At 42.6% G+C, this 26974-nt stretch overlaps 1 protein-coding gene across 1 annotated transcript; it reads right to left on the reverse strand.

Moving 5' to 3' along the window:
* Positions 1-22247: 22247 nt before the first annotated feature.
* Positions 22248-25015, reverse strand: LOC106892603 (kinesin-like protein KIF2A). Its single transcript, XM_014949879.1, is given in 5 exon segments — positions 22248-22310; positions 23337-23621; positions 23623-23691; positions 23750-24469; positions 24896-25015. Coding segments are annotated over 5 exon segments (1257 nt in total).
* Positions 25016-26974: the final 1959 nt, after the last annotated feature.

Raw genomic sequence — 26974 nt, forward strand, 5'->3', positions numbered from 1 at the left:
TAAAAATTACATTTTTTTTCTACTAAATCATATTGCCAGAATATGGCTGGAAAGCCTTTGCGTATTCAGTAGAAGGCTATATAAGGTCACAGCTACTCACTGAAACAACCAAAATACCAGATGAAAATCCGCAGAATATGCTAAAAACCTAAAAAACTAGTACCAAGAGTGTGGCTACCAGTACAGACCAGTGTGTAACTAAGTAGATGACGGAGGAAAACCAACTTCATTCTTTTGTCTCAGCAGCGATGCTAAGAAGTGTTTAAAGGTTGTGGAAAGCACTATGTAGAAATGTGTAACACTGAGCAAATATCAAGAACTGTTCCCATCAAATGAAAGAGGGCAAATTTTAGTAATTTTCTGTTACTGACAAACACCTACAGTTTATTTGCAAAAGATAATTAAGGCTCAACATTTATTACAGCTGAAAATATAAAAGAAGCCTATAACATAGCATCACATAAATCCAGGAGAAATGGCCAGGTACAACTAAAGGTCACACATCACCTCGTGGAGACGCAGCGAGAATGAGGGACATTAACCAGGAAAATTCTCTGCCATGTTACAGGGTCACCAAATTTAAAATTAATTAATCATAATATTAAAAAAATGGTTTTGCTTCCTAATTAACCATGTTACAAGGCAGCAGCCTCAGTCTTTTATCTTAGGGATATACTCCGATGCAGATGCAGACTCCCAAAGATCTTTTTGACACCGAGATTACTTTGACTTCAGTGGGAGTTTGGTTCTTAAATCCAGCCGTATCCAGGCCTGAGTCTCTAAGGACTTTGCATCCTTTAGGCAGCTGCATGTGCTGGCCTGGCTGGCAGAGCAGCACAGAGTATACAATCAAGTGAAGTTAAAAATGTTGTTTTGCATGCAGGAATCATACAGAAGAACCTGGAGAAAAAGTCTGAAAAATTTATCAAAAGTGTTGAAAAATCACTATCTCAAGTGAGCTGGGCTGCTCGCCTTTCTTCTTTCTGAGGGCGAATTGGTAAAGAAATGAACAAATATTATCTGTTTTATCTTCAGGTTGGATTTTCCCCTCCCCCTGAAGTGCAGTGTCTTACTGACACACGCACATACAAAAAAAATCAAAGGGAAATGAGTCATCCACACAGCCCTAGCTTGAAGCTAAGTTTGATGGCCCTCAGAGGAATAACAGTCTGCATTTTTTTCCACCAAAGAACCCAAGGACAAGTATTCTAACATTTTTGTGGGGATTTTTTTCATTGGGAGGCATGTCCCCTACACCTGTTCATCCTGGCCCAGACGCACACTGACCACGGGGCACGGGCAGGACTCTGAACATGAAGCTTCCTTGGAGAAACCTCCTGAGGCCTGATAGTCCTGCATGCCCCAATGTCAGCCCTAATCCGAATCCTTGCTCCGGCCAGGATTGGTGGTTGGATATGTCTCAGAGGCAGGAGAATTTTTAGGTCACTCAGTTCCTTCAGGGTTATCTAAGGTACCAGTGGGAAGACGCATCTGATGTCCAAGTTCCTGCATTTGCCTTGACCAAGGCCCAGCCCACACAAGCCTCCCCAAAACCTTTCAGCTGATTCTCTTTGGCGGTGGAAGGCAATGAGAACAGCCTGTGTGATGTCTGGTGAGATCTCCTGGGTGAGCTCTCGCACCAGTTCCCCCAGTTTGCACCCCCAGTGCTCTCAGCCACGGCATTAGGGGTACGGGCAGCTCAAGCCACACATGGCACTGAGAAGGTGCAGCCTCTCCAGCACCTTTCATACAGCTTATGGATTCGCTGCTCAGCACAGATGCAAACACAGAGTCCTCACTGCCAAACCCACCCAAGAAACAGCAAAACCAGTGCAGGAATAAACCCACATCCCAATCCTCACTGCTTTACACATGGCTCTGTACATGCAAGTCCAGTGCAGAAAACAACTCGCGAAGCATGATGTCCTACCATGTAACTGTGAAATTGCACTGCTATTAAATGGTGATTTGCATTCACTTCTTAAAATTAGCCCCAATTCCCTTCTCTGAATAACAGAGAATGATCGTGGGAGCAGTACGGTTTTGTTATAATACCTGGATTTTAATAGTACATGTATTCAGAATTATTCCTTTGGAGTAAAAGGGACTCTAAACACGTAACTGTTAAGCTTTATTAACTAACAGATAATTATGTATTAAAATGCACTGAAATTGCATTGTAATTTTAACATAAACTACAACGTAATTACAGTCTTTGTAGTGTAAAGTATGACTATAACACAGTAATGAATTAAAGATGAGAAATAAGTGTATAGACTAGTTTGTATTTAGAGTAGACATCCCCATAATATTCCCTTTCAGGAACATGACCTAACTTCCCTTCACACCTACGGGGCTCAGAGCGCCGGATCCGGGAACCACCAGTCTGTAAATAAGTAACAGAACAAGACTGGTGTTTTGTGCAGCCAAACCAGACACATCCATCCTATTGCTGGGTTTTCTGAGCAGACCTGAGAGAGGTGGAATTGCTCCTTTGGAAACAGCTCCCTGGATAATTTGAGGCTGGCAGTTTTCCCCACCGCAGGGCAGGCACGTATGGAAGTGCTGAGTAATAGCATTGCTTGTTAGGCAAATGTGTGAATTTTATTTTTTAAGTGGAAGAGAGATAATAAAAAAAAAGTTGGGTTTTTTTCCCCCATTTGGTACAAATACTCCAGTGCATCTCAACTAACTCTTCAGCTACAAATTCAAAAAAATTGCTTTGCCAAGAATTTTAACTGGTTGTGCAAATCTTTGCCATCTGTTGCACTGTCTAACTGCAGAGACAAAACCAGCATAATTTGCCATTGTAGCATAACAACATTAGATGGATGATTTATAGCCCTTGAATGTTCTTTACTCAGAGCTGTGCGTTTGGTGGCTTTTGCACCTATTTCAAACAGAAACTCAAACATGAAGCCGCTCCCTTCCCTCCACCGCAATCTCTTCATGTCAAACCCAAATCCCCTAACATCAGATACAGCATCACTCTGCAGGCGACCCCCAGCTTACAGTGTAACAAGTCCAGAGAAAGGATGCTATTAAACTCTGCTATCTTGGAACACATATAAATAATTCACACCTTTCCTATAAATATTTATCCCTGTAACCTCAACTGTCATTCAAATAAAGGTTACAGTCTTCATCCATGTCCATTTTCCATATATCAACCAAACAATCTGAATTTTTCAACTGCCTTCTCTACTTGATTTATATTTTTCATAAAATTCAGGTGTACAACATGTTTTCTCATCGCAGTTAAACAAAATGACTTCTGATTTTCCTTTGTCTTTTTCCTTTTAACCAGTGCTTACCCATTGGCTCCAGTGGAACCACTGTGGGCTTACATGAAAATGAGAGCCAAGTCTGAGATTACATCTTTCTATTAGTGTCCCATGGTTTCAAATAAACCCGCCTGATATTATAGTCAAGTCTGTAGGGTACAAAGACATCTGAACATATCCATGAACTTTCTACACCTCTCCTAAATGCTAAACTGACACAAACTTATTTTTTTCTGTATGTGGTCTCCTCTATTATCTCTTGAAAAAGAGAACACCCACAAGATCATCCTAAAATTTGGCAGCTTTATAAGCCAAAATTAGACATTTATCTCCTATCACCACCTCGGGAAGAAGAAAGGGGAAACAAGAAAGAGAAGCAATAGAAGTTAGGAATGCTCATAAGCAAGAAGAGAACAGTCAATCAGTTACAAAATTACTCCCTCCAGGCCGCAGCACTTTGGTTTTGCCAAAAAGTCATTACCAAAAAAGCATCCTGGGATAAGAAAATTCCTCTAAGTGGCCAGCTTTTTGCTGAGGAGAGATATTATGAACCATAAAAATTATGTGCTGCTTCTGTTTCATGAACATTACATAATTGCTAGGCTAAATAGCCAGAATAAACAGAGAACGGGCATTTTTACTAGGCTTCAGAAGAGTAAAGCTATAAAGAAAATAACTCCATGAAATTTACAGGAGAGACCCATTTCAGACCATATGTTGGGAAGGATCTTCATCCAAATGCGTGAGTCAATGTGTTAGCTGAGTGTCGCACGCAGAGTTCCCGAGTTTGGGACTGTTTGAGCTTTGGGTTTCTCAACACTTTCATGCTTTTGCCCTCCAAAACATGACACAACTACATGACTTCCTTCATCAGGAACTTTTCCCCACTCTGCACTGTGAATCTGAGTGGAAAAGAAAAAATAAAATTGCTTGACCCACTCACGGTATGGACACTTCATGGCAGGTATTACTCTTTTTAAGCTCCAGAGCCTTAATTGCTTGATTTTGCAATCGCCTAAAGACATACCACAATTATAGCACAATTATAGCCAGGACTGACTATAACCTGAGTCTATCAAGGTATTCTCTAATCCAGATCCCCAGCATTATGTCTTTGTTGTCTTCTGACTAGACACACATCTTTATTTATTTTTATGGTGTGATTTATACACCTTATAAAATTATTATTTCAAACCTGCCTGTAGGCAACAGCTGTATGACTGCATAATTACCACTAAAAGATGGCAATGCTAGAAGATCCTCTTGTACAAAAAAAACCCCCTCATCTGGCATAATCACTCATTTATTTGTTTAATAGATGAAATTAGTGAGAGAACAGAACACGGACAATAATGAGGGTGTTACAGACGTGCTTTGCCGCAGCACTCTGCCAAGCGCTACCCCCCAGCTCAGCATCTCCCCACGTCAACAGAAACTGCCAAGCACAGCTGGCCCAAAAATGACTGTTCAGTATTATAAAAACTTTCCAAAGCTTTAAAATTTGTTTTTCTTCTGTACCGAGTAATGGAACTTTTTGAATATTTTTTTGTGAAACAAATTACACAGGGATGTTCGTTAGACATGGAAAAAGAAAAGCCATCAGGGGGTTGATTTGGGAAATCTTTCTTTAAGCAATCTCCAGATCTAACACAGACCTCAAACCCTCATCATTAAATTGGGAGCCAGACTATAAAGGATGAGCTCCCTTTAGTTATTTGGGGGCAAAATGTAGCAGCCACTGCCTTGTCACACAACTAGATGTGCACCTCTCCTGCCACCAAAATGCTGGTGTCCCCGTGGCAGCTGCAAGTCAAACTGCTGATGCTCAGATGGAGAGAGAAGGCTGGGGGCCAAACATACTGCCCGGCCAAAGCTGATCCGGAGGCAGAAAGGTCTGTATCTTCTTTAAATGCAACGAACATATTCAAAGAGAAGCCTACATTACACTGAGAACAGTCTCACAGCCCTGCTGCCAGCTCTGCAGGGGCTGGGGGGCCTTGCAGCAAGGGCCTGTCCCACCATCCCAACCAGGAATACAGATTTACTTCCCTTTTTCTACCTTTCCCCAGCATCCTACAGCATCTTTCAGAGAACGTCATTTCCAGCTGCCCTCCACTCTTTGAGGTTGGCTGATATTGTCACTGGAGAAGTAGGGTCAAGTTTTTCTGTTTGCACAAAAAGGCAAGGTTTAATAAATAATAAAAGCAAAAATATTGTGTGCACACGTTCTATAGCTTGTGTCAATAAATGCCAAGGGTGACAAACATAAGTAGAGTTCTTGACGTGTCAAATTTGGCCACTAAGACTTTTATCTCAAAACTGCATGTCAAGAGGACGAAGAAACAGTCTGGTTTTCTAATGGCAAGTAATTCCACTGACAAGCAATTTCAGTTTCTTCTGCATCTCTCTCTGTTTCAACTTCTTGAAATCCTATCAGTTCGATCTGGATTAAGGCATTTTATTTCCAAAACTACAAATGTTACTTGAAACAGCCTGAAATGTTTTTCATCCATATTTAAATGTAGAAAATATAGTAAAACCTTCCTTACAGTTGACCAAAAGCTTCCCAAAGCCTTTGCATATTAAGTGACCTTGATAGCTAACCAATCTGGGCTTTTCCAAATTATTTTGGCTGTTGCAAATATTCATAGCATCAATGACAAAAACACCCCAAAGTGTTACTTGGAAGCCAAGCTTTTACTGACAGGGTAGAGCCTGGCAAATATGTTTAGGAAAAAAAGACGGCAGAATCCTGTTTCCCCCCTGCCTGTGTGGTTCCAAGCCCTGGCACCCTGCTCGCTCCGTGGGTGAGCGTCAGCCGGCAACGTGCTCCAGCCTGTTAATTACTTCTCTGATTAACAAACCAGGCACTGAGCTGGAAGAGACAGTGTCAGCTCCCAGCACCTGAATTAGAAATACAAGTGTTTACCCGTCTGAAACTTATTCAGATGGCTATGAAAAAATCTTCAGGACTGACTCTGCCTGGAGGTTAGGGTGCTGGGGGGGTAGGAAATGCAAAGGGAGGTGGGAAGGGCTGACCAGAGCCACCCATGGCAGGAGCAGAGGTGGTGGGTGTCAGGGTGCCACGGGTTGGTGGGTGCACAGGGGCTGGGTGGGAGCAGCAGGCACAGCAGGGTGTGAGGGCTGCGAGGCACTGGGTTAAGGACAGCAGCAAGGAATAGAAACATTTTTTTTTCCTGGAGATTATAAAGGTTTAAGTTCAATTAATTTTTAGGAGCTGAAATGAAGATAGGGAGTTTCGTTAAGCTTGATGCATCCTACCTAGAGTAGCAACAGGTATTGGCAACAGGTATCCAACAACAAAGCAAGACTAGCAAGAGATTCACAGCCCGTAAGGACAATCATAAAATTCCCACAGCACACAGCATGCACCCCATCTCAGAAAGATACGGGGTGTCTTGACCCCTTGGAAAAGCAATTTACATAAAAAATTTCAAGAATAACCAATATTCCTCCCCTACTTTCTCCCATATGCATTCTAAGGATGTGCTCAGGGATATTGACTTTGCTGTTGTTTTCCTGTTGATGCTCTCAGGGAAGGCCCCCAGCAGGGAACCAGCCTGGAGGACTCGCTTCTTGTTCTATACTCCAAATCAATCAGTCTCTGCACACACATTAATTGGAAGGAAGGGCGCAGCAGGTTTCATGCATGTATTGTACATACATCTAACCTGTACCTCACAGTTCTATAAGGCAGCACAGAAGAGAGAGATGGGTATAGATCAGCCATTTACACTTTTAACAGCTTCAAACCACCTTTTAAAGCTCTGCTCTTAACGGAATAATTAGCAACCAATACACATCACATGCCCCACACATCTTACACTTCCAAAATGCTACTATTACTCTCCAAGCAGGATGTTGTTTATTGTGGTTTCCAATATAGTTCCACTGATTCTCGCCCCCTTCAAAAAACAAAAAGAAAACAAGACCAACCCCACCCAGAGCACAGCTCTTTCTCCCATTCCAGACACTTCTGTTACCACTTAGAAGGATCAGTTCTTGCAATCATGACTTCCACAGTGCTTATATTTGACCCACGCCAGCTGGGGTTGTACCAGTGGAGCAGGTGCTCTGTATTTCCCTCTAACATTATTTTGTATTTCTAATTTTACCCTATTTTGGTTCAGTAGATTTATACCAATAGCCGTTACAGATCTTCATGCCTTTGTCTAAATTCTTTGCTGTGATCCCAGCCTTCTAGGAAGCAGAGATGCACTATAAGTAATCTCTTCTGCCATACTACATAAAAGCATATTGTGCATTCATACGTGGTGGTAGTTTTTTGCTTAAGAAATGAGCACAATCTTTGTAGCATTTGATACATGTCAACAGCTTGTAGGATTTGTCTTCCATTTCTAACATTGGAGGAAGTTCATGTTTATGTTCCCGAATGGCTTGAAATGTCTCAATGTTTTCGGAATCTCTGCTGGCCAGAAGTATTCTGCATCCCCAAGGTACCATCCAAGGATCACAGCCTGCTCTGACCTCCATGGGAACACGCGAAGGCCAGGGGTTGCTCCAGTCACACACAGACCCTTCTACACCAGGGTGGGTTTGTGTAATGGGGTCACAGCCTGCACTTTGGGCTCTGGTCACAGGGTCAAAATAGGCCTGTTTGCACGAGCAGTGTCTGTGGCAGGAATGACAAGTTTCAGGTGAAAATATACTATTTTTTTAAAACTGTTTTAGGAAGAAAATAGTCTTCAAACACTTTGTGCTATTTCCCTTTTGATGCTGCATAACCCTTTTTGCAGGCAGACAGGGTGCGTACCAGCATTCAATTAACTCAGTGCATGATGGAGAGAGGAGGGCGAGCTTTGACAATAGTGACCAAAGAAAATAAATTAAGTAGCAGCAACGTACATAGCAAATGATTAGAGAGACAGAAAACCTTTCCCTCCTCCCTGAGACAAGTGTAAATTAAGACTGTGTGGAAAACATGGCAACTAGACAAATTGCCCATTTTCAAGGTACCTACCAGGCTTGGCCCACGGTCCAGCCCAACAAACCCTGGAGGCAGCAGACACAAATAGTTTTCCCAGCAATCCTGACACGCGGTCTATCCATCATCCACAACGCCCTGTTTCCCAGGGAAGGCTACTGATGAAGAAACCCACCTTTAAGTAAGGAGAAAGGGCAGAATTAATTGCTGCTGCTGTAAAACATACTGCACAGATTACAGCGGCGTGTTCCTGCGACTGTGGGACATGGATCACAGGACAGGACCTTATTATCTATGGGAATTAAAACTATGGGGCCAGGCCGTGCACCAACACAACATTTCTATACCACTCTCACCACTCAAGTACTATTTTACATAAGATTTTGGTCGTGGTTTTACTGGAGACAACAGCAAGACTCTCACCGGTGTCAGAAAAGCCAGGATTCCTGCAAAATCAGTTAGGAATGCTGTTGGCAGCCTGTCAGTAAATAATTATTTCAGTAAACAGAATATTTGCTGTATGGAAACTGATGGAATCAATAATTAGGATGGGGTTTTTTTTGAGGTGGGGTGGGGTTTTTTTGCCTTCCTTCCCCCTCTTCCCTCCAATCAACCACTCTCTGAAATTAGTGGACATTTTCAAAAGAGAAGACAGGATTTTGGATCTGGTACTTCGTGGAAGATGGTATAAAGGACTACCAGAAAGAAGCATTCCTTACTTAGAGGTCAGGAGACATCTTCCCATCCCTTTAAATGGCTTAACAGTTCAGTAAGAATAACAAATCTGTTTAAAATAGGAAATCAGTAGGAAATAAAGCTGTGTCAGGCAACATTAACACTCCCATGTGTAATTTGACCTTGGACAGCTCGTCAGATCTCTTGTTCAGCTCATTCATCATTATTCTGAGCTGTCATCATGAACACCCTTGCTCATTAATTATACATTAACCTCATTCATGACTTTTAATCTATAATGGGTCAGGATGTTTAAAAATAATTAAATAAGAATATGCAATGGTAATAAGGATAATACCTGTTCCACTGTTTAGGACATCTGACTGCAAATCAAAAATAGGTGATGCCAAACAATTAAATGGGAAATAAAACAAAAGCAAGAAAGGAGAGGTCTCCAAATCTCCAACCTTGCATTTACAACAAAACTAGCTTTGAAAGATTCACAAAATATGCAGCTTGCAGGCTTCTGACTTTTTTTTTTTTTTTGAAGTTACACGAGTTTTCAAAGCAAGGAAATATGATCTGCTGTAAGCAGATTAGTGGATCAAACTGTTAGGCCCCAGCTCGGATAAAACAGGGACGGGTTCTTCACAATATTCAGACTCTTTGCTGCTGGTCAAACTGCCAACGCTCCCACTTGGCGGGGGGGTGCACTAACTGCAGGAGATGACATGGTTTTCAGAGCACACTGTGCTCCTGCAGGTTGGTGTATCCATCTCCTGGAGGTTGAACCAGTTCTCAGTGGGTCTTCTGACCTACGCAGTGGCCCCACTTCCAAGCAACCTGGGACGAGAGCAATCCTCTGAATCTGTCAGTCAGTTCTCTGGGCTGAATATTGGATTCAACGGAGGATTCACCTCCGTGTTTCCAGCACTGATAATGTTTTAATTCTGAAATTATCATATACTGTTTCTTCTTATAATTAACTGAGTTTTCACATCACACAGCACAGGGGCACCTTGCTCTCCAGTATCACAAAGGACTTTTCGTATTGTGGCAGTTATCTGCAGTAAGCTGGAAGTGCCAAAGTTTCCAAAACAGGCTTGAAGCAGAAATAAAATTTTATACCCAAGGAAGAATTACTGCATCCCACATAACATTTCAAGCTAAAATAATGTTTCATCAAAGATTTAGGGAACAAGGATTAGTTTTTTAAACCCAGCTAAGTCAATGAATCTTATATCCCATATACTGCTATACATTATGTTCTGAGATACATTTCACTATGCTAACTCAAGGCTGTTCAAGTCAAGGCTGCTTCAAAGAAAAAACCCTCAACTGAGAAGACATTTCACTGACCTAGTTTAAAAGAACTTGTGAAACCCACCAGCACAAGGATGCCCAGGAAGGTGGCCAAAGAATATTACGCTGCCTGTGAAGTACTTAATGAATTTTAGAAGGGTGAATTAGAGAGTTCAATAATGATAAATTATGGAGCCTCAAATATATACAGAAGGATTTACCTTAAAGAAAAAAAACCAAAACAACAGAATAATTTGTCCCACATATAAGTGGATGCCATTTGAAGTATCCAGGCTGTGCTTTATTTTTCCCAGAGAGCTAAAACACCTTCACAGAATCTTCTAGGTTGGAAGGGACCTTAAAGATCATCTTGTCCAACCATCAACCTAACTGACAAAAATAGACACCCACACAACAAACAAGGAGCATCATCACTAAACCATACCTCCCAGCACTACATCAACCCGTCTTTTGAACACCTCCAGGGATGGGGCCTCAACCTCCTCCCTGGGCAGCCCATTCCAATGCCTGAGAACCCTTTCAGGGAAAAAATTTTTCCTAATATCCAGCCTGAACCTCCCCTGGCGCAACTTGAGGCCATTTCCTCTTGTCCTGTCGCCTGTGACTTGAGAAAAGAGACTGACCCCCATCTCTCTACACCCTCCTTTATTTTGGACCACATCCAGGATTTTCAAAGGACTCCACAAAAGTTAGGGCTAGGATCTGTGAACTCCAATGGAAACTGGGTACCTAACTCCTTGGAGCACTTGGAAAATCCCTGTCTCTGAACAGCTGGATTCTGCTCGGCTCTAGCAAATACATGTATTTCCTAGCTCTGAATACTCTCTAGGATTTTAACCTTAAAAATGTCCAAGTGCAAGGGTAGGTGCTTAATCTGATTGCCTACTGAGTTTAATAGGGCTCTGCCTATGGCATTAAATAACAGTACCTTTGTGTAATGCACTGGTGATGGATCCCTGTTGTGTGGCACCCACAGAGGTGGGGAGTGTTAAAACCCACCTACACAGCCCTGCTCTTTGCCTTCACTGCAGCAGCTCCTGCTGTTAACTCCAGACGTCTCCGGGGCAGGTTAGCCAAGGTAGTCATCCTCACACTTACACTGATAGACCACCTTTTATCTGATGATCTCAAAGCACTTCACATCCATTAATTAAACTCTAAGGGCTTAGTAAGAGGTTGAGATGAGTCTTTTCTGCTGTCCCTCAGGTAAAATAGCAGTTTCACTTAAACATGAGCAGCAATTGGCTTTAAACCTAGAGAATCTGTTTTTATGAGCAATCACAGATCAGTATGTAGTAAAAAGTATGATTACGTGGGCTGGATTCAGTTTGTGCTGAAATGGGAAAGGAGATTACTTTTTTCATTCAAAATACCTTTACTCTAATGTATTTCTTTCTTAAACTGAAGTGAGCATATTAGGCTATTTATTCCCAAATAGAATTTCAGCAATTGGGGTTACTGAGGACTTAGCCCCTGAAATGTTGGGGGTTTTTTGTTAAATCTGTTTCAGAAAATCCTGTTCCACATGTGATCAAAATCATAATTAAAGGATTTTTATGTATATATAATGCTTCCAAGTTGACACATCTAACCATGTAAAATTCATCCAATATCAGTAAAACAACCAGAGTCAATTTTTTTTTTTTTTAAAGTGATCTTAGTTCACACCTTATAAACCAGCTCTAATTCCCATTGTCAGTGAATATTGTCTTTTATTCTGAATTCCAACTTGAGGTGCTGGAGCAATGAATAGGAACTCAGAAAGGCAGAATTTCTCCTCTGTGGGAGGCATCAGTATTTTAGAAAAGAAAGAAGGTGTGTCTATAAAGAGGAGGAATATTTTCAAACTTTCTGTCTTTCTCCTAAGCCCACTCTTTGGCCAGCTGTGACCCGTTACGCACCAACGGTGTAGCAGTGACAGTCATTTCTGCTGGTCTCCCTGCATTTCTTCTGTTTGAATGCATAGCCTTTTTCTTAATTATTTCTGACTTTTCAACCAGCATGCTATAAGCTTCTTATGAAGAAAAGAAAATAAATAATTCAACTTCCACTTATTCCAGGAGAAGACTGGCTGTTCTAATCTATCCTTAGAGAATAAACAAGCTAGCTGTTCCTGTACAGCTTATTAGAGTACGACAAATAAACACGTGCCCAATACTGCAAGGACAATAAGGATGGGGAATACCAGAACTGTATTTTGGGCTGCAATCTGAGGCTGGGGACCATTTCCAGTTCCCTCCCAGGGGCCTCAAAGTTTGGTTACACTTTTGCCTGTGAGCTGCAAGCCAGAGACTGGTAACAAATACCAGAGCAATATGGAGTGAGGAAGGAAGGATGTGGAACTGCCTGTTTGGGGTTTAGGGTAGTGTGTTGGCAATATGAATGTGTCAGGGCAGTATGCTGGGAAAGCTTCTGCACCTGCTTTAGAGAAACCTTTCAAAACACATATTACTTGCTGCCTCCAGGAATGTTCCTGTTTTACTTAGAAATGTAGGATGAAACACTTGAAGCACTTTTGAACCAAAACCTAAGTTTTTTCCCTTTCACAGGGTCTGTGGATCTCTCGCTTTCTGTCTGGCTTAATGAATCCTGAATTTCAGCTCTTACTGAAGGATGATGGGGGCCTCACCCTGGAGGAGCCCAGCGGTTGATGGGGCAGGTGAAAGACAAGAAATGAGCCTGCACCCCTCAGATCCTAGGTAAGAGGTCTAACATCTAGGCCCTGGCACACTGACTACAGTGGAGCAACCAAGGAGAATAATTTCCCCAAAAAAGTCTCCCTGAAGCTTCACTGCATCAACATCTGGCCACTGCCTCGGGAGCCCTGCAGAGCCATGGAGCATCAGCCTTGCAGGGAGTTAGGTTGGCACCAAAGGGTGCACCTCATTTCCAACACCACCAGAGCAGCAGGGGCTGTTGTCCTCCCTTGAAAATGTTTCAGTAAAACATAAAAACTTTGCATTCTTTCCTCTGAAACAATAAAATATAGAATTGAATTGGAGTTGACTTCATCCACAGGAGCTATCTGACACTCTTGCTTGATGAGAGAGAGCTGCATGTGTCACCAGAAAGAAAGACAGAGTGTCTGAAGAAGAGGAAACCATCCATCTTACCACCCTGACCTTTCTGATAGCCAGCTAGTAGTATGGGCAGAGCTCCACAGATCACTTCAAAGTTTATTGCTCTGTTAGTCCTCTTTGATTGACAGATCACCTAATGGATAATAAATTACTGCCCTCCACTCGGATTGGGGGCTGCCTGCATGTTGCTAACGCTGATTTTTCAGAACCTACTATCACTCACTCCCTGCTTTTGCAATTTAAAGGGATGCAAGTTCAGAGACAATAAATAAATACAGAGAACTGGAATTTCAAGGGTACGTGTGGGGAATTAACAGCATGATGCCCTCTGAATTTCAGTGTGCTTTCTTTTTGTGCCTGCTGCAAACTGGGTTTCCTCTCCCTCAGGCATCTGGGGGTGGGAGAGTGGAGCTCCTTTCCTTGGTCCCTCTGCAGCTCAAGGGCCACACCAGGGAGGTGGGGGGGCTCAGCAGGATGTTTGCCCCAGCTGCCTGCCTGAACCAGAGGAGAAAATGTGCTCTGCAGGGACATGAATCTGAAGAAACTCCAACCAAACCGAGTGGTGCATCTGCCAGGACCGGGCCCAACTCACAGCTTTTACTTAATTCCAGTCACAGTGACTTGCTTTGGCACACGAGCAAGCGTGGAGCAGAGACTGAATAAAGACCTCAGGGTTTTGCCCATAAAAAGAAAATGAAGTGGAAATGCCTCTCTTGAGGTTGGAGAGGCCAGGATTTGTTATGGCTGCTCTGGGTCTCTGAGAGTGCCGCAAGTCAGCGACGCTTCCCTCAAGAGCCACCGTCAGCTCCATCACTTCCATTAGTTCTGCCACGTGTCAGGACACAATTAAAAGCCATATCCCTCTTTCACACTCACCTTTGGGACCGGGTGGCTTGTTGCCAGCACTGGGGACGAGGCGCTGGAGCTGCTGGTCCTGCCAGTATCCTCGATGCGAACACCACACCTGTAAACTAGAGAAAAACAACAGAAGAGCTCAGTCTGCGCATGGGCTAGATTTTCCAAAGAGCTCTGTGCAGATGGAGCAGGACATGTTTAAATGCATTAAAAAAACTGTATTCCCTAATCTTAGGGCATTGCTTTCCCAAAAGATTTGGGGGGTGGCAAGGCTGTGGCATTAAGGAGTGTAATTTTGCACAGCTTTCCTGAAGGCACCTGCTGTGCCAGGGCTCTCCCCCAGGCTCTGTGGTCAGGGGGCTCTTGCTGAATGTTCATACATACCTGTGACAGCTTTAGCTAAGATTGTGGACCAGGGAGCACCTGCATAAATCTAAGGGGTCAAAAGAAAAGATCTTCCTCCCCAAAAAGAAACCAACACGCTCAGCTGGATCCAGAGTGGTGCAGTTACACCAGCACCTGGTGTATCCCAGGGCACACACAGCTTCTCTAAATCTCCCTGCCCACGCGTTTTCTAGGGACCTTGCGTGGTGCACCAACTGTTTTGAGGCTTTCATTTTAAATAATCAACATCTGTGAAAAGCACCGACCCCAGAGGCACCATCAGCACAGCAAATAGCTCCGCCAGGTTGGGTCTGTCTTTTCTGGCAGGTGCTTGTCTTTAGTCCCAGGGTCGTGCCCTTTCTGAATTTTCTCTCTCATTCCATCCAGCTCCAGCCCCACATCTCTGATACCAGCTGCCATCACCATTTCACACATTTTCAGTCAGATTTGGGCACTCTCTGGGCAGTGAGTTTGGGACGGAGGTGCCAACCTCTCATCTTGCTGCTCTGTAGCATCCCAGTTGCTCCTTAAAGCCACCACTAGATCTCACAGTTCTTCACACATGAAACTGTAATTTTTTGGTAAAGACGATACCTTTCATTGCTTTTGTGAACATTTGCATCTCAGAAAATCTAGCCCAGTGGGGTTTGGAGCATGTCTGCATCTCCAGCCCCTACGACACTGCACATACCCAGAGCTTTCATTATACACATTCCTTTTCCCTCTTGACTGAGGAACAGGGAGACCTTCAGAACGTGTTTACTTATGAAATCCGTGTTACTTGTTCATATTACATTTATTTTTCTCCCTCTTTGGAAAGCACAGAAGTTCAACACAGGCCCTTAGAAACACAGCTGCTGTTATTTTGCAGCTGGGTGCTACAATGTGGAGAGCTTCTGAAAAGGGAGTCTTGAACATAGGAAATTAGATGCAAGTTTACATCACTATGGAGAACAATATATGAAAAACTTGAGATGTAGATTTTAATCCAAGATTTTTAATATGAATATTTCATCCTGCAGCCTTTACAGTCAAAAGGAGGATTGGAAGAGTCCAGCTACGTACAGATCTGTGGAGGACAAGACTGTGTTTACTCTTGTTTCTTTCTCAAATGACAGTAAACCTGGTGGGTTACACAAAATAGCCCATCTTTATATCCTCCGTTTAGGAATGTGCTGTGGCTGTTCAAGAGAGCATTTATGTACACCAGTGAACTCTAAGTGTAAGCTGAATGTTTAGCCCATATTTCAGGGCTCTCTTCACAGCATGGTCTATAGGCAATGTGTTCCCTTTACACACAATTCTTATATTTCTGCATCCTTATATTAAAGCTCATGGCTAAAAAAGAAGGGGACTTCGTCGCATCATTTACCAGTATCAAATATTTTTACTGAGAGTAATTGCTTACCCAGAGTTTGCTTATATAGGAACTACACACGGTATTCCATTAAAATTATTAAAAACATCTTTCTGTAGCTCTGCTCTCTCCCCTTCTCCTCTAATGTTCAGAATCACATAAAATAGTAATGAGCATACATAGCCTTCTGCTGTTTTCATAGACAAGGCAGTAAAAGAGACAGTTGCTGTTCCCCTGAGTGCCAGCCTGCGAATCAGAAAGTCTAATCAGCCAGAGTGTGACACACTAGATAGCCCCTGTATTTCATTACTGCTATATTAAAATCTTTCCTATTTGAATTCTGTATCTTCTATTAAAAGGAGAGGGAGAGGTAGAAGAGATAATCAAAAGAGGGCAAGAAGAAAGGACTTAAAGAAAAGTAACTCTCTTTTAACTCCTTCAGCCTGATGCTTTGGAATTCTGTTTCCAGTGCAAGAGCTGGTCGGAAAACACCCGGAGCGAGTACCTGGCATCCTGTGGCCTCTGTACACCCCGGGGGCTCTTCTAGAAGAGTTCAGCTTTAGTGGCCTGAGTAAGGCCCAACAGTGGTTTCTGGTTCTGCTGTGCAGCAAATGCTCCGTGAAAAGTAAATGAGCAATGGGGTTTTTCATGGCTTGCCCACACCATTTGGCTACTGTGTCTGTGCCTGCAATTGAATATTCAGGGTTCCCTTGGTTAGTCCCAAGGATTGCAGGGGGACAGAGGTTCTGAACCACACTGGGGGTCAGCACAAAGGCTGTTTTCCTGGGAGGATCTGCTGCTGGGTGTTGCCAGCCTCTGGCTGTCACACTGGGGAGGATGCAGCATCGCGGCTGGTGTGCAGGTTCAGAACAGCAACACCTTCCCACATGCTCAGAAACATGCTCTCTCTCTGTGTCAGTCCACACTGATCTGTAAATTAGGCCGTGACAAAACAAATTAGATTTAATTTTGCATAGCTGTCCAATGGCATTACTACACGTGTTATTACATAATTCTGTGAATCGATAATTCGACTGTGCACGCCTGCATCTGATGGAATTGAGAAAGATCAGTTCAATACCTGGAGGCAGTTGCTAAGAGTGGCACAGATGTATATAACATCCAACAATAGATGTCACTGTTATGCCAATAAAAATGGGTTATATTTACAGTGGTTGGTAGTTTCAACCTCCATTGCACAAAGCTGCTAAGTCCCACATGTAAAGCCAGGGAACTCACTGACACGTGATACTTTTTAAAACGTGAATCCTACACCTCCTTGGTTTTTTTCATCTATCAAATTACACACAAAAGTCTGAAAATAATTTAAAAAACAGCTTAAGCAAAATAAAAAAAGACATGTTCCTATGGTTTTATGCAAGCTGGTCACACAAGAATAGCACCACTACCCAAAAGTTGCCATGAGCAGGAGAAAAAGAAAAAGGGATGTGGAAATTTTAACTGATATAATGTCAGAAATGGAAGCATTTCTGCTAAACGTCTTTCAAAGGGGATGGTGGTGCATTTATTCTCCTCTCCTTGGAACAATGACATGGAGGATGGCACATATGACCTCACCAAAAGGGAAGGATCAGGTTATAACCAGTAGTTTGTTGAGCAATAAGAAATGAGAGAAAGGCATCACGGGCAACATCCCACAGCAGCAGAGGACAGGGACAGTCTGCAGAAGGAGGGAATAAGTATCCAAGCAAAGTCTGAGCTCTAATGTCCTATTTCAAGAGGTTCTTCACTCTGCTTGAAATTAGTATAAAATTATGAAAATGAGACTGCAAACAGTGTAAGAAACTCCAGAGCAGTGTGGTACCCTGTTGCCCAGCTGTGAGCAAGACCTGTGCAGAGTCAGCTCTCAGGTGATGAGCAAAACCAGTCCAGCAGCTGTCCACCAGCTACTGTTTTATTCCTCAAAATCAAGAACACAGTACACTGAGAGAAAATGTCTATGCTCAATGATTGTAGGAGCCTATTTGTAGCCATAACACAAGAAACAAAGTATTTCTTTGGGACCCACTGATTTAGGCAGAAAAAGCGGACAAACATTTTGGTGCCCCGTGCTGCCAATGGCCTGACCCCAGTTAGTTGCAAGGAGGAGGTTCCTCATTTTTCACTTCTTACTATAAGCTTGGAAGACATAAATGAATACAAGCAAAACCTAAGTTGTAAAAATAAGAGAAGCCACATGGTAGATTTTGATCAAACCTCTTTCATCCACAATGTGAGGGAGAACAATTATCATTTCTGGATAGACAGCAGCTGAACTGCACACACAGACAGGTGCTCTTTCAAACAAACCCACCAATGTCACGTACACAAATGCCAAACATTTACCACGCAGATTTGATCCCACCTACTCAGTAAAAAACCCCAGTGTTAAAGTGAGGAGGGCAGCTCCCTCCATCCAGTCCAATGACTGAGAAAATTGCCAGGAATTTTCTTTCTGGTTTGCAGACAAGATTGTTCCTGCTATTTGGACAACACTGTGATGCAGGTTTAAACTTCCCTGTGCTTATTTACCTAACTACTGCAAGTTTTGCATGTAAACAGCATCCTCACATCTCTGCTTTCCTCTTCTCTGTTGTATTTTCTCCTCTTCGCTTGAAATCATCTCCTTGCATGTCACATCCCAGTCTTTTGCTGAGGAAATGATTAGGAGGTCACAAGAAGAAGAATGACTCAATATAGAAGTGGAAACAAGAGAAAACTTCAAGGAACAATCTGAGGAATAACAACATTGTTTCCATCACATATTCCTTGTAGCGTTAAAGAAGCGAGAGAGACAGAATACCAGGTGAATTGCTTCAAAACATAATGTCTTTCAACATACCCTATGAGATATTACCTGCTTCTGTAGAAAAATAAAAGGAAAATGATACAAATACCTCATAAATCATAGCTGAAATGCATATTTCAAAGATTCACGGGATTCTAGTACAAAGTAGGAAATGCTATAGTTTGCAATTTAACATTGTCTGATGGCACAGAGGAATTTCAGGCACAGGTTTTCACCTTGGGAAATGTAGGTATAAAAATTCAGTATTTTACATGTACCGAGGTAAAGCATGCTCCTGGACACAACGACATCGAAAATGCAAAATCTTAGCATCTGTGAAAGTACAAATATTGATGTGCATCACTAAACATATGTTGCTGACTAAAGCTATTATTAGCGACAACAGTCATTCTCTACTCTGGAAAATCCCAGTTGCCTTGGGCTTTGTCTGAGCAGAAAACCAGAGAAAAATCTGAATAAAACCTTGTGAGTTAGCCTCATGATGACAGGCTGAGCTGTAATACTCAGATAATAATAAAACCAAAATACAGGGCTAAATTCAGCCATGCTTACTTGATGCTAAATTGAGCAAATTGCATACCGCCTGCTGCGGAGGCAGTCCCAGAAGGCGTCTTCTTCTCCCAGATTGTCTTTGCAGGGTACAGATTATTTTGATCCATTCATCGCAGCTCCCTTTATGACTGACACCTCAGAACTGAACTGCAAACTCCAGATGCTGCAGTTTTTGGGAAGCTGGGGGCTCCTGCTGGGGTTGAACCTCACTCGTTTCCCATCACCCAGCACCAGCAGATCTCGTATCTGCCCCTTTCCCCTGCTCTCCCCTTCCACGTGCCCACAGCTGTGTGGGGCCACATCCTCTCCTCTCCTTGCCCCACCTGAGCTCTCCTAAAACCACAGCCACCTGTGGGGTTTCTGGGCCCCAAGCTCACCCCTCTATGTCATTCCCCTGAACTTCCAAGGAGGCAAATAATGATGTCTTCAAATGGGGAAGGAACCACCTGGTTCTCAGAGGTATTGAAGAAAGGGGTTACCTTTGCACAGGTCAGATAACAAGTGCCTGAGCCAGGAAGGTTTAAGCGGAGTTGTACTGCCAAAGTCAAGCTTTTAAACATCCTATTCCTCGTTCCAAAATTCACAAGATTAATTTTCCGTAAATATTTTTTTTCAGCATGGTCTTCCAGGTTAGAAGTAATTAGATTGTAACTTTCCAAGTTTTTTTCTTCAACCAACACGTCTAAAAGATTAATTAACTCCCTCCAAAAGTATGATTCCGACAATTAAATAACTCTAGAAGGTACAAGAGGAATGAAAAACTTGTATTTTGTGAGACATGAGAGCTGGCAATGCTGGCAGAGATTTTGAAAGGAAAGATTGTAAGATACACGTGACAATATTACTGCTGACTGCCGGGTGTGGAGAGTCGTAGCTAGAAAGGCGGCTTGAATGGGAGGAGTAGACGGGAAGGCAAGTGGATGTGAGAGCAGAGGCCAAAGGAACTGAATGTTTGAAAAAACTAGTGGATGAATCCATTTTAATTTTCAGCTGACACACGTGTTCTGCATTGAACTGTCCTGACTGCTCAAGGGAGCAGATGGGCATTCAGTTCTTCAGACCGAGGGAATTCAAACCTTTGAGGACTGCACAGGGAGAAAAAGCGATGAGGAAACCTAACAAGGGGTTCAGCAGAGACTGAATCAAGCTATGGAGGCCCTGCAGCCCTGACTGTCAAACACTAGAGGAATGTGGAAAATAAGAATATATTTCACAGTCAAAGCTGTTCTAAGCTCAGAACTAGGGAGGTATCAGCTGGAAAATTAGACCAACATATAAGTGTATGCATGTATGTCTGTTTATTTATCTAAATATGGTTGCAGCAGGAATTCCTGTCAGATGTTGAGTGAGGAGGTTCTGAATGTACACGTTCAGTCCTTATGACACACTGAAGTCAAGCAGAGGCATAGGAAGTCTTGGCAGGGAGTGCAGAGCTCCCAGGTATAATGTCTCACTGGCAAGGGAATCTCCCCTAGAAATGACAGAGGTAGGAAGAGAACAGATCTAAATCCTTGCAGCACAACAGCATAGCAGTATTTATGATTAATTATTAGGCGTTAAATGATTAGATTAGCCAGGTTCTGTTTATACAAGAGTTGCTTTTCTTGTTCATTCAGCTACCATCAGTTATAAACAAAATGCATCCCATAAAAGTGTTTCAGTTCCTTAACAGGCTAAGTGAATGGCCAACCTCACTGTAATTAATTAGGGATCTTTAATTGAACATTCATGGTCACCAGAGCAATGCAAACCTAAATCCCAGCACACTTATCTGATTCTGGTTTCATTAGAAAGGCATGTAAAAATTAGAAAGAATTTTCATTGAATCTATGAACCTTTGTGGTTTGGGCTCTATGGACACATATAAACATGGTGAAACTACACTTCCAAACCCAAAACACAAAGGGGTACTCTGTGGCTACAAACTCATGGAAACCAGGCAGAACTCATACTTAAATCTAGGTAATAGGAGGAAGGGCTTCTGAACTCTCTGCATTCACACGATTTATGTTTAGAAAGTGAAGGGAAATGAAGATCATCAAAGAAGGAAAAGAGGTTAATCAACACTTCATGTAACCCCAAAAATAAAATTAAAAAAGACTAATTTAGTGAATTCCTTTTGCATCAGCTTTAGAAAGCAGTAGGGTGTGCTCATGAGTCACCTTCTGAGCTTAGTTGCAAACAGCCTCCTGAATGTGTGAGTATAAACAAAGAGAAAATAAAATTCATTTTCCTACTTGCTGCAAACCATCCCACCCTGGTATGACTTTGTTCCAGCTCATTAAAACTGTGTTTCTAGAACTGTGCCCAACTCAATTAATTCATAGCCCTTTTTGCCAAAAGAGTTCATGCTCATGATTTATAGCTAACGCACAGCCACAGCGTGCGAACAGCGGGAACTCAGACCTGGAGTAAGGGCTGCAGGCAGCCCAAGGAGTGAATCTATCACATGCCTCGTGTGGAAAACACTTCCCACACCCAGCTAAAAGGAAACCTGTTCAATAGTCCTGGGCAAGAGACCACGGAGCCAGTGTGCCTTCACATACTGTCCCCTTTGGTGGGCTACCTGGGCTTTACAACCTGCTGCCCTACTATGTCTGGCACCTCAAATACAAGAATCCCAGAGAAATGCTAAGGAAGGAACCTCAAAGAAGTTTATTTTCAGAAAGGAGAAATCCTTGCTGGAAACAACACTCTTTTATCTTAATCTGGCAAGTAGTACCTATGTCTCATTGCATCTCTGAACACTGAAACTAGGAATAGCAAAACAAGCAGGGTGCCAATAAATAAATGCTTGTAAAGTGCACTGAAGCTGAAAAGCGTGGCATATTATTACTAGGAGATGACCAGCATTCAAACAATGTTTGGTGTCTCATAATTTCATCACTGAAAACAAATTTTTGGCTTAGTTAAAAGGCTGCTGAAGTTCTTCCACTGGTTTCATCAGACTTCAGATCAGACGTTAAACCAGCGTAAACTGGTGGATGGGACCAACAGCCAGAGCGAGCTCAGACAGCACGCGGAACTGGAGGGAGATTATAACCAATTAATTAGGTATGATTTATATAGTTTAATTTCTTCCACTTATTTGTTATCCTTTCAATATTTTATACCAATTAATTTCCAAATTGAATAATAAGCATAGATATGTGCCTGATGCTTTAACCTCTCTAGCAGGAGCAGTTTTTGCAGGGTTCCCCATCAGGGATTGATGCGCCAGTCTGGAGCTGCAGCTCCCTGCATGCCACTGTCACACTGACACGCACTATCAGATGGTGCTTTGGTGGATGCAGCTTCTCTGACCCTTTGATCTGGTAAATCTCTTCTCATCAGGCCTCTGATCCAGGGCACTGACTCCCCTGCTTCCCAATGTGAACCTTGCAGGCTTATCGTCTCCCCACTGGTCAGGCAATTGCCATGATCTTTAGTCTGATTTCTTGAAGGCACGTTCCAGCATCTTTTTCTTTTAAAGTCTCATGAGAACATAGTTAAGAAGAAATGATAGAGAGGGAGAGAGGAAAAAAGGGAGCTGATGCTATAAAAAAGCCACTGCTTATGCCATGACAAAATAACCCTCATTTCCCAAATGTATCATGCTCAGAAATGACAGTGCTTTGCACTCTAACGCCTTTTCAAATCACTCGAAATGCCTCTCACCCTGGGAATGAGACTTTCATTTCGGTGCAGTTTGACATAACCCTGGAGCAGGCCTCACCGAGGGAGGTACATACATATGTGTGTGTCTGTGTGTATGTATATAACAGGCACAAGGAGGAAACCTGCCCATAGTAGGTGAGATACACTTTCTGCAAATTCTTGCCTTTTCCTACAGGTTAGATCCTCACAACAGCGCAATTTAACGTTCTACAGTGAAAAGTATCTGGATACATGTCTAACCCACATTTCATGAGAAAACCCAACCAGAATATCCCTGCAGACACTGTTTAATATTTTTTAAGCATTCCAATTGTTGAGCAGTTGATGCAGTGGCATCATAACAGCTCTTATTTTGCAGCAGTTTCAGGGTCCAGGGGTCTCTGGCACAGCTTACAGCGTACGGGGATGTTTTCCTGCAGCTCTGTCTGCTGCCCCGTTCTTCCTTCCAAAGAGCTGACCGGAATAATCTGACATTTTCTTGGATCTTGGTCAGGATGCCAGTTGTTTGACCCAGAATGTATTCAAACTGTGCAGTGTAAAAACCTACACTGTAGTCTATTTCCCCAGCTACTTCTCAGAATACTTTCAACCACGGCAGAGATTCCCAATGCTCCTCTCTAAGTGTTTTCTCATCCACCTCTTTTCTCTTCCTCTCTGTTTTCCCCCCAGCACTGAAAGTAAATAATGGGGGGAAAGACTTCCTTGTCTGCCTGAACCCCAAGCAGCTGTAACTCAGCTGTCCTGGGATGCTTATGAATAATACAGGGTTTTTTTCCATGTCCTTCTGCTGGTGTGGGACCTCAACACCTCCTGATAGGGCTGTGCAAGGGAATTTAAATTCATCACCAGCTCCTTCACACGCCTGGTGTACCCTGGGGTGTGAAGGGTGCAGGATCTCATTCCTACAGAGATAGTGACAATCATGCAGGTACAGGAGGTTTCCCCTCTAGATGAGTCCCTTGGGACCTGGGTGAGTTCACTAGCCCTGAATGGGGTGTGGGCTCTGCTGTGCCCCAATGCCCTGATACACTCCTTGACTGCCAACAGGCTTTTATTAATATCAGCCCCCTCCAGTCTTGTTTGCCCGTCTGCAGTGGAGATGTCAGCTCCTCCCTTCCTCCCAGCTAAATCAATCAAGGAAAACTTGGTGTACAAATGCCCTCTCTCTCTTGACTATGGTGTGGAAGATGGCATGGCTCTGGGGGAGTGAGTGTTGGCAGAGGTCTTGACCGATGTGCGACACTTGCTGCCCTTATCAATTAGCTTGATGACGTCTTCCACGCTGGTGACTTCTTCCTCCCACAGCCCCACCACGTGGATCTGCTGTTTACCACCTCCAAGGACTCTCAGCTGCATCTTCCAGTTCAAGAGGTCAAACACTTCACTCCCATAAATCTCAAAGAAGGTCCCATTGCCTTGAAGCTCCAGTTTCTGGCAGCTGAGGTCCTGCAGCCCGTGGAAGACATCCTTGGCAACCAGGACATTACCTGTGCCCGGCACCACGCTGTATTCTGCAGAGGGGTTCAGCTTCAAGGTTGAAAATAAATGCGTTTTTAATCAGCTGCTATGGGTGGAAGGAACATATAAAGCTGCCATCACCTGAAAAGGCCTACTCGAGCTCCCAGGCTGGCGTGCAGCTGCTGTGACACATCGTGTCTAATTAGATCAGTCACGTTGTGTTAAGCTAATGCTGGTGACACCAGAATTTATAGCAGTGACACAAGCGCAGAGACTCAGGAGAGCCTTTTTGTCCTGCAGTAGCCACACAAAAATGCAGAAAACAACACATTGTTTTCAATTACCTTGAACATAAATTTTGAATTCTTTTAAAAGGCTTTGCATGCCTTGAAATCCTGCTTAAGAAAAAATGGGCTTAATAGAAAATGAATGAAAAATAGGGTTGTAATGTGAGTGCAGTGGGTACATCTGCATCCACAAGGAAGAATTTGATACCAATTTGATAACTGGAACAGCTGATGATATTTTTAATCCATTTTTGTAATGCTCTTCAGTCATCTGGATTCCTGAATAAAGAATTTCAAGGTTCTGGCTACAGGAAGATCTTTTTAACATCTTCGCTTACATAAGGTTTTTGGTTCATTTTGGCAGGTAGATTCAGATATTCAGTGATGAGGACTGTTATTTCTAAAAATACCCAAATGCCATAGTAGACCTCAGAAGAATGCTTGAAAAAACAGTGGTAAACTCACATAAGCTTGAAGTAAATAAAAACAATTCAGAACATTTATTTTAGAAGATACTTAATTATCTCAATTTGTTCTTGCCTTTTGAATGGTAACTTAAAATGATGAATTCAGGCAGTCTGAGATCACCAAAACTTAACAATAAGAAGAATCTTGAATGCCCTTATTTACCAACCCTCCTGTGGAGCCAAAACACCAATTAAGATGTGTTATAATTTCATGAAGGAGAGCAATTAATATTCACATTTTTTGCCTGGAGATGTAGGCACCATGACTGCTGTTGCTTTCAGCTACTTGTGCTCGACTAAACCCTCATGCCTTTGAATACACTTTAAATGTAATTAAAAATATTTTTTATGTGGGGAAATTACGTCACTGTTATAGAGAGATGTAGTGCTTGGGTCTCCATCCAAAAACACCAGTCTGGTGCAGGATGCAGGGTAGTGAAACGGCAGCAATTTGTTGGCAAGATTTTGGAGATAAAAGCCTGCCATGTACACTGTTAGATAAGTTTGAAGAAATACAGAGCACCGGGGATATAGGGTAGAGTAAAGCTGTGATTTTAAAGGCTTGCTCAGCTTTCCATGGCAACGTTGTCTCTCTTACTATGAGTCCTTGCTCAATTCTTCTGTCAGATGCAGAGGTCAAAACACCCCGGAGTAGGAGGCTGCAGCCGTATCCCATGAATGGGCCAGGGGGACCAAATGAAATCAATCCTGTGGCAAACTGCCTTTTCTGCTTAATGTTTGGAGACCTTTTAAGAATCTCAGATGGACATCAGAGTTCAGTCCAGCTTCTGCTTGAGAAATTTGACATTCGCTCTTGGATCGCTTAACAACTTTTATTCATCTGATGTTCTAGAGGATACATATGCTGTAACATGTGCTTGAGGATCTCTGCAATCGTACCAAGCTGTGTAAGCAGTTGCTCATCTTGGTTTTAATTAGTGATACCGTTGTAAGAGAAGAAGACTGGGTTTCATAAAAGTATTAAAATAGCCCCAAATAACTGTAACAGGAATCTAATCTGGAGAGTGTTCCTAGGCTTATTACAGCAGCGCTCTGAGAAACGTGGCTTTTTAATGGAGCCCAAATGATTAAGAGTTACCACCAAACTTCAGTTAGATCAAGATTAATTTTCAAATGCTTTTAGACCACAAAATTTCAGCCCAAATAAATACTGAAGAAAACCAGAGGACTTCCAAATGCAGTCAGTTGTGCATTCCCTGTGCAGAAAAGGTAATACAACCTCAGGGTGGGGCTGGGATCATTTTGGATCTATGATAAGATACTTAGGAAATAAGACAAGCACACTTCAAACACTCTGACCCAAAAAGGGGGCAAAGCTGCCAGCATTTCTCATGGTTCGACCATATGCTAAGTAAACAAAAAGATAAAATTGTTACATATTGGTTTATTTACAAAACCTGTAAATTGCCAAGAGTGTAACTTGCCAAAAAATAAACTCAAACACTATGCTATTGATCAGGCTCAAGCTTTTTACCTTTTTTAAAGAAGCATTCTGGATAACATAAATATCCAAATACGTGTTTTAAATATGAACCTCCCATGAGACAAAACATCCAATCAGCTTTTTTTATAGCATTGTTGCAAATTGACACCTAGCAGCTGTTGAGCTCATTAGATGGCACCGGGTTCTCTGCTTGCCTGGCACAGCCACCCAACGTCAATCTGATGTAGTTCTTGGTGAGCTCAGCCTACATCCAGCCCCTCTCCCACAGTAAGCACTCACCAATGGTCCTGTCTCACACAAAGCACTAAGTACTCTTTACTGAGAGCCCATCTGCTGAAATTTGAGGGTTTTTATA

This window comes from Calidris pugnax, unplaced genomic scaffold, assembly GCF_001431845.1.
Source record: "Calidris pugnax isolate Ruff unplaced genomic scaffold, ASM143184v1 scaffold9, whole genome shotgun sequence".
NCBI classification, from domain to species: domain Eukaryota; kingdom Metazoa; phylum Chordata; class Aves; order Charadriiformes; family Scolopacidae; genus Calidris; species Calidris pugnax.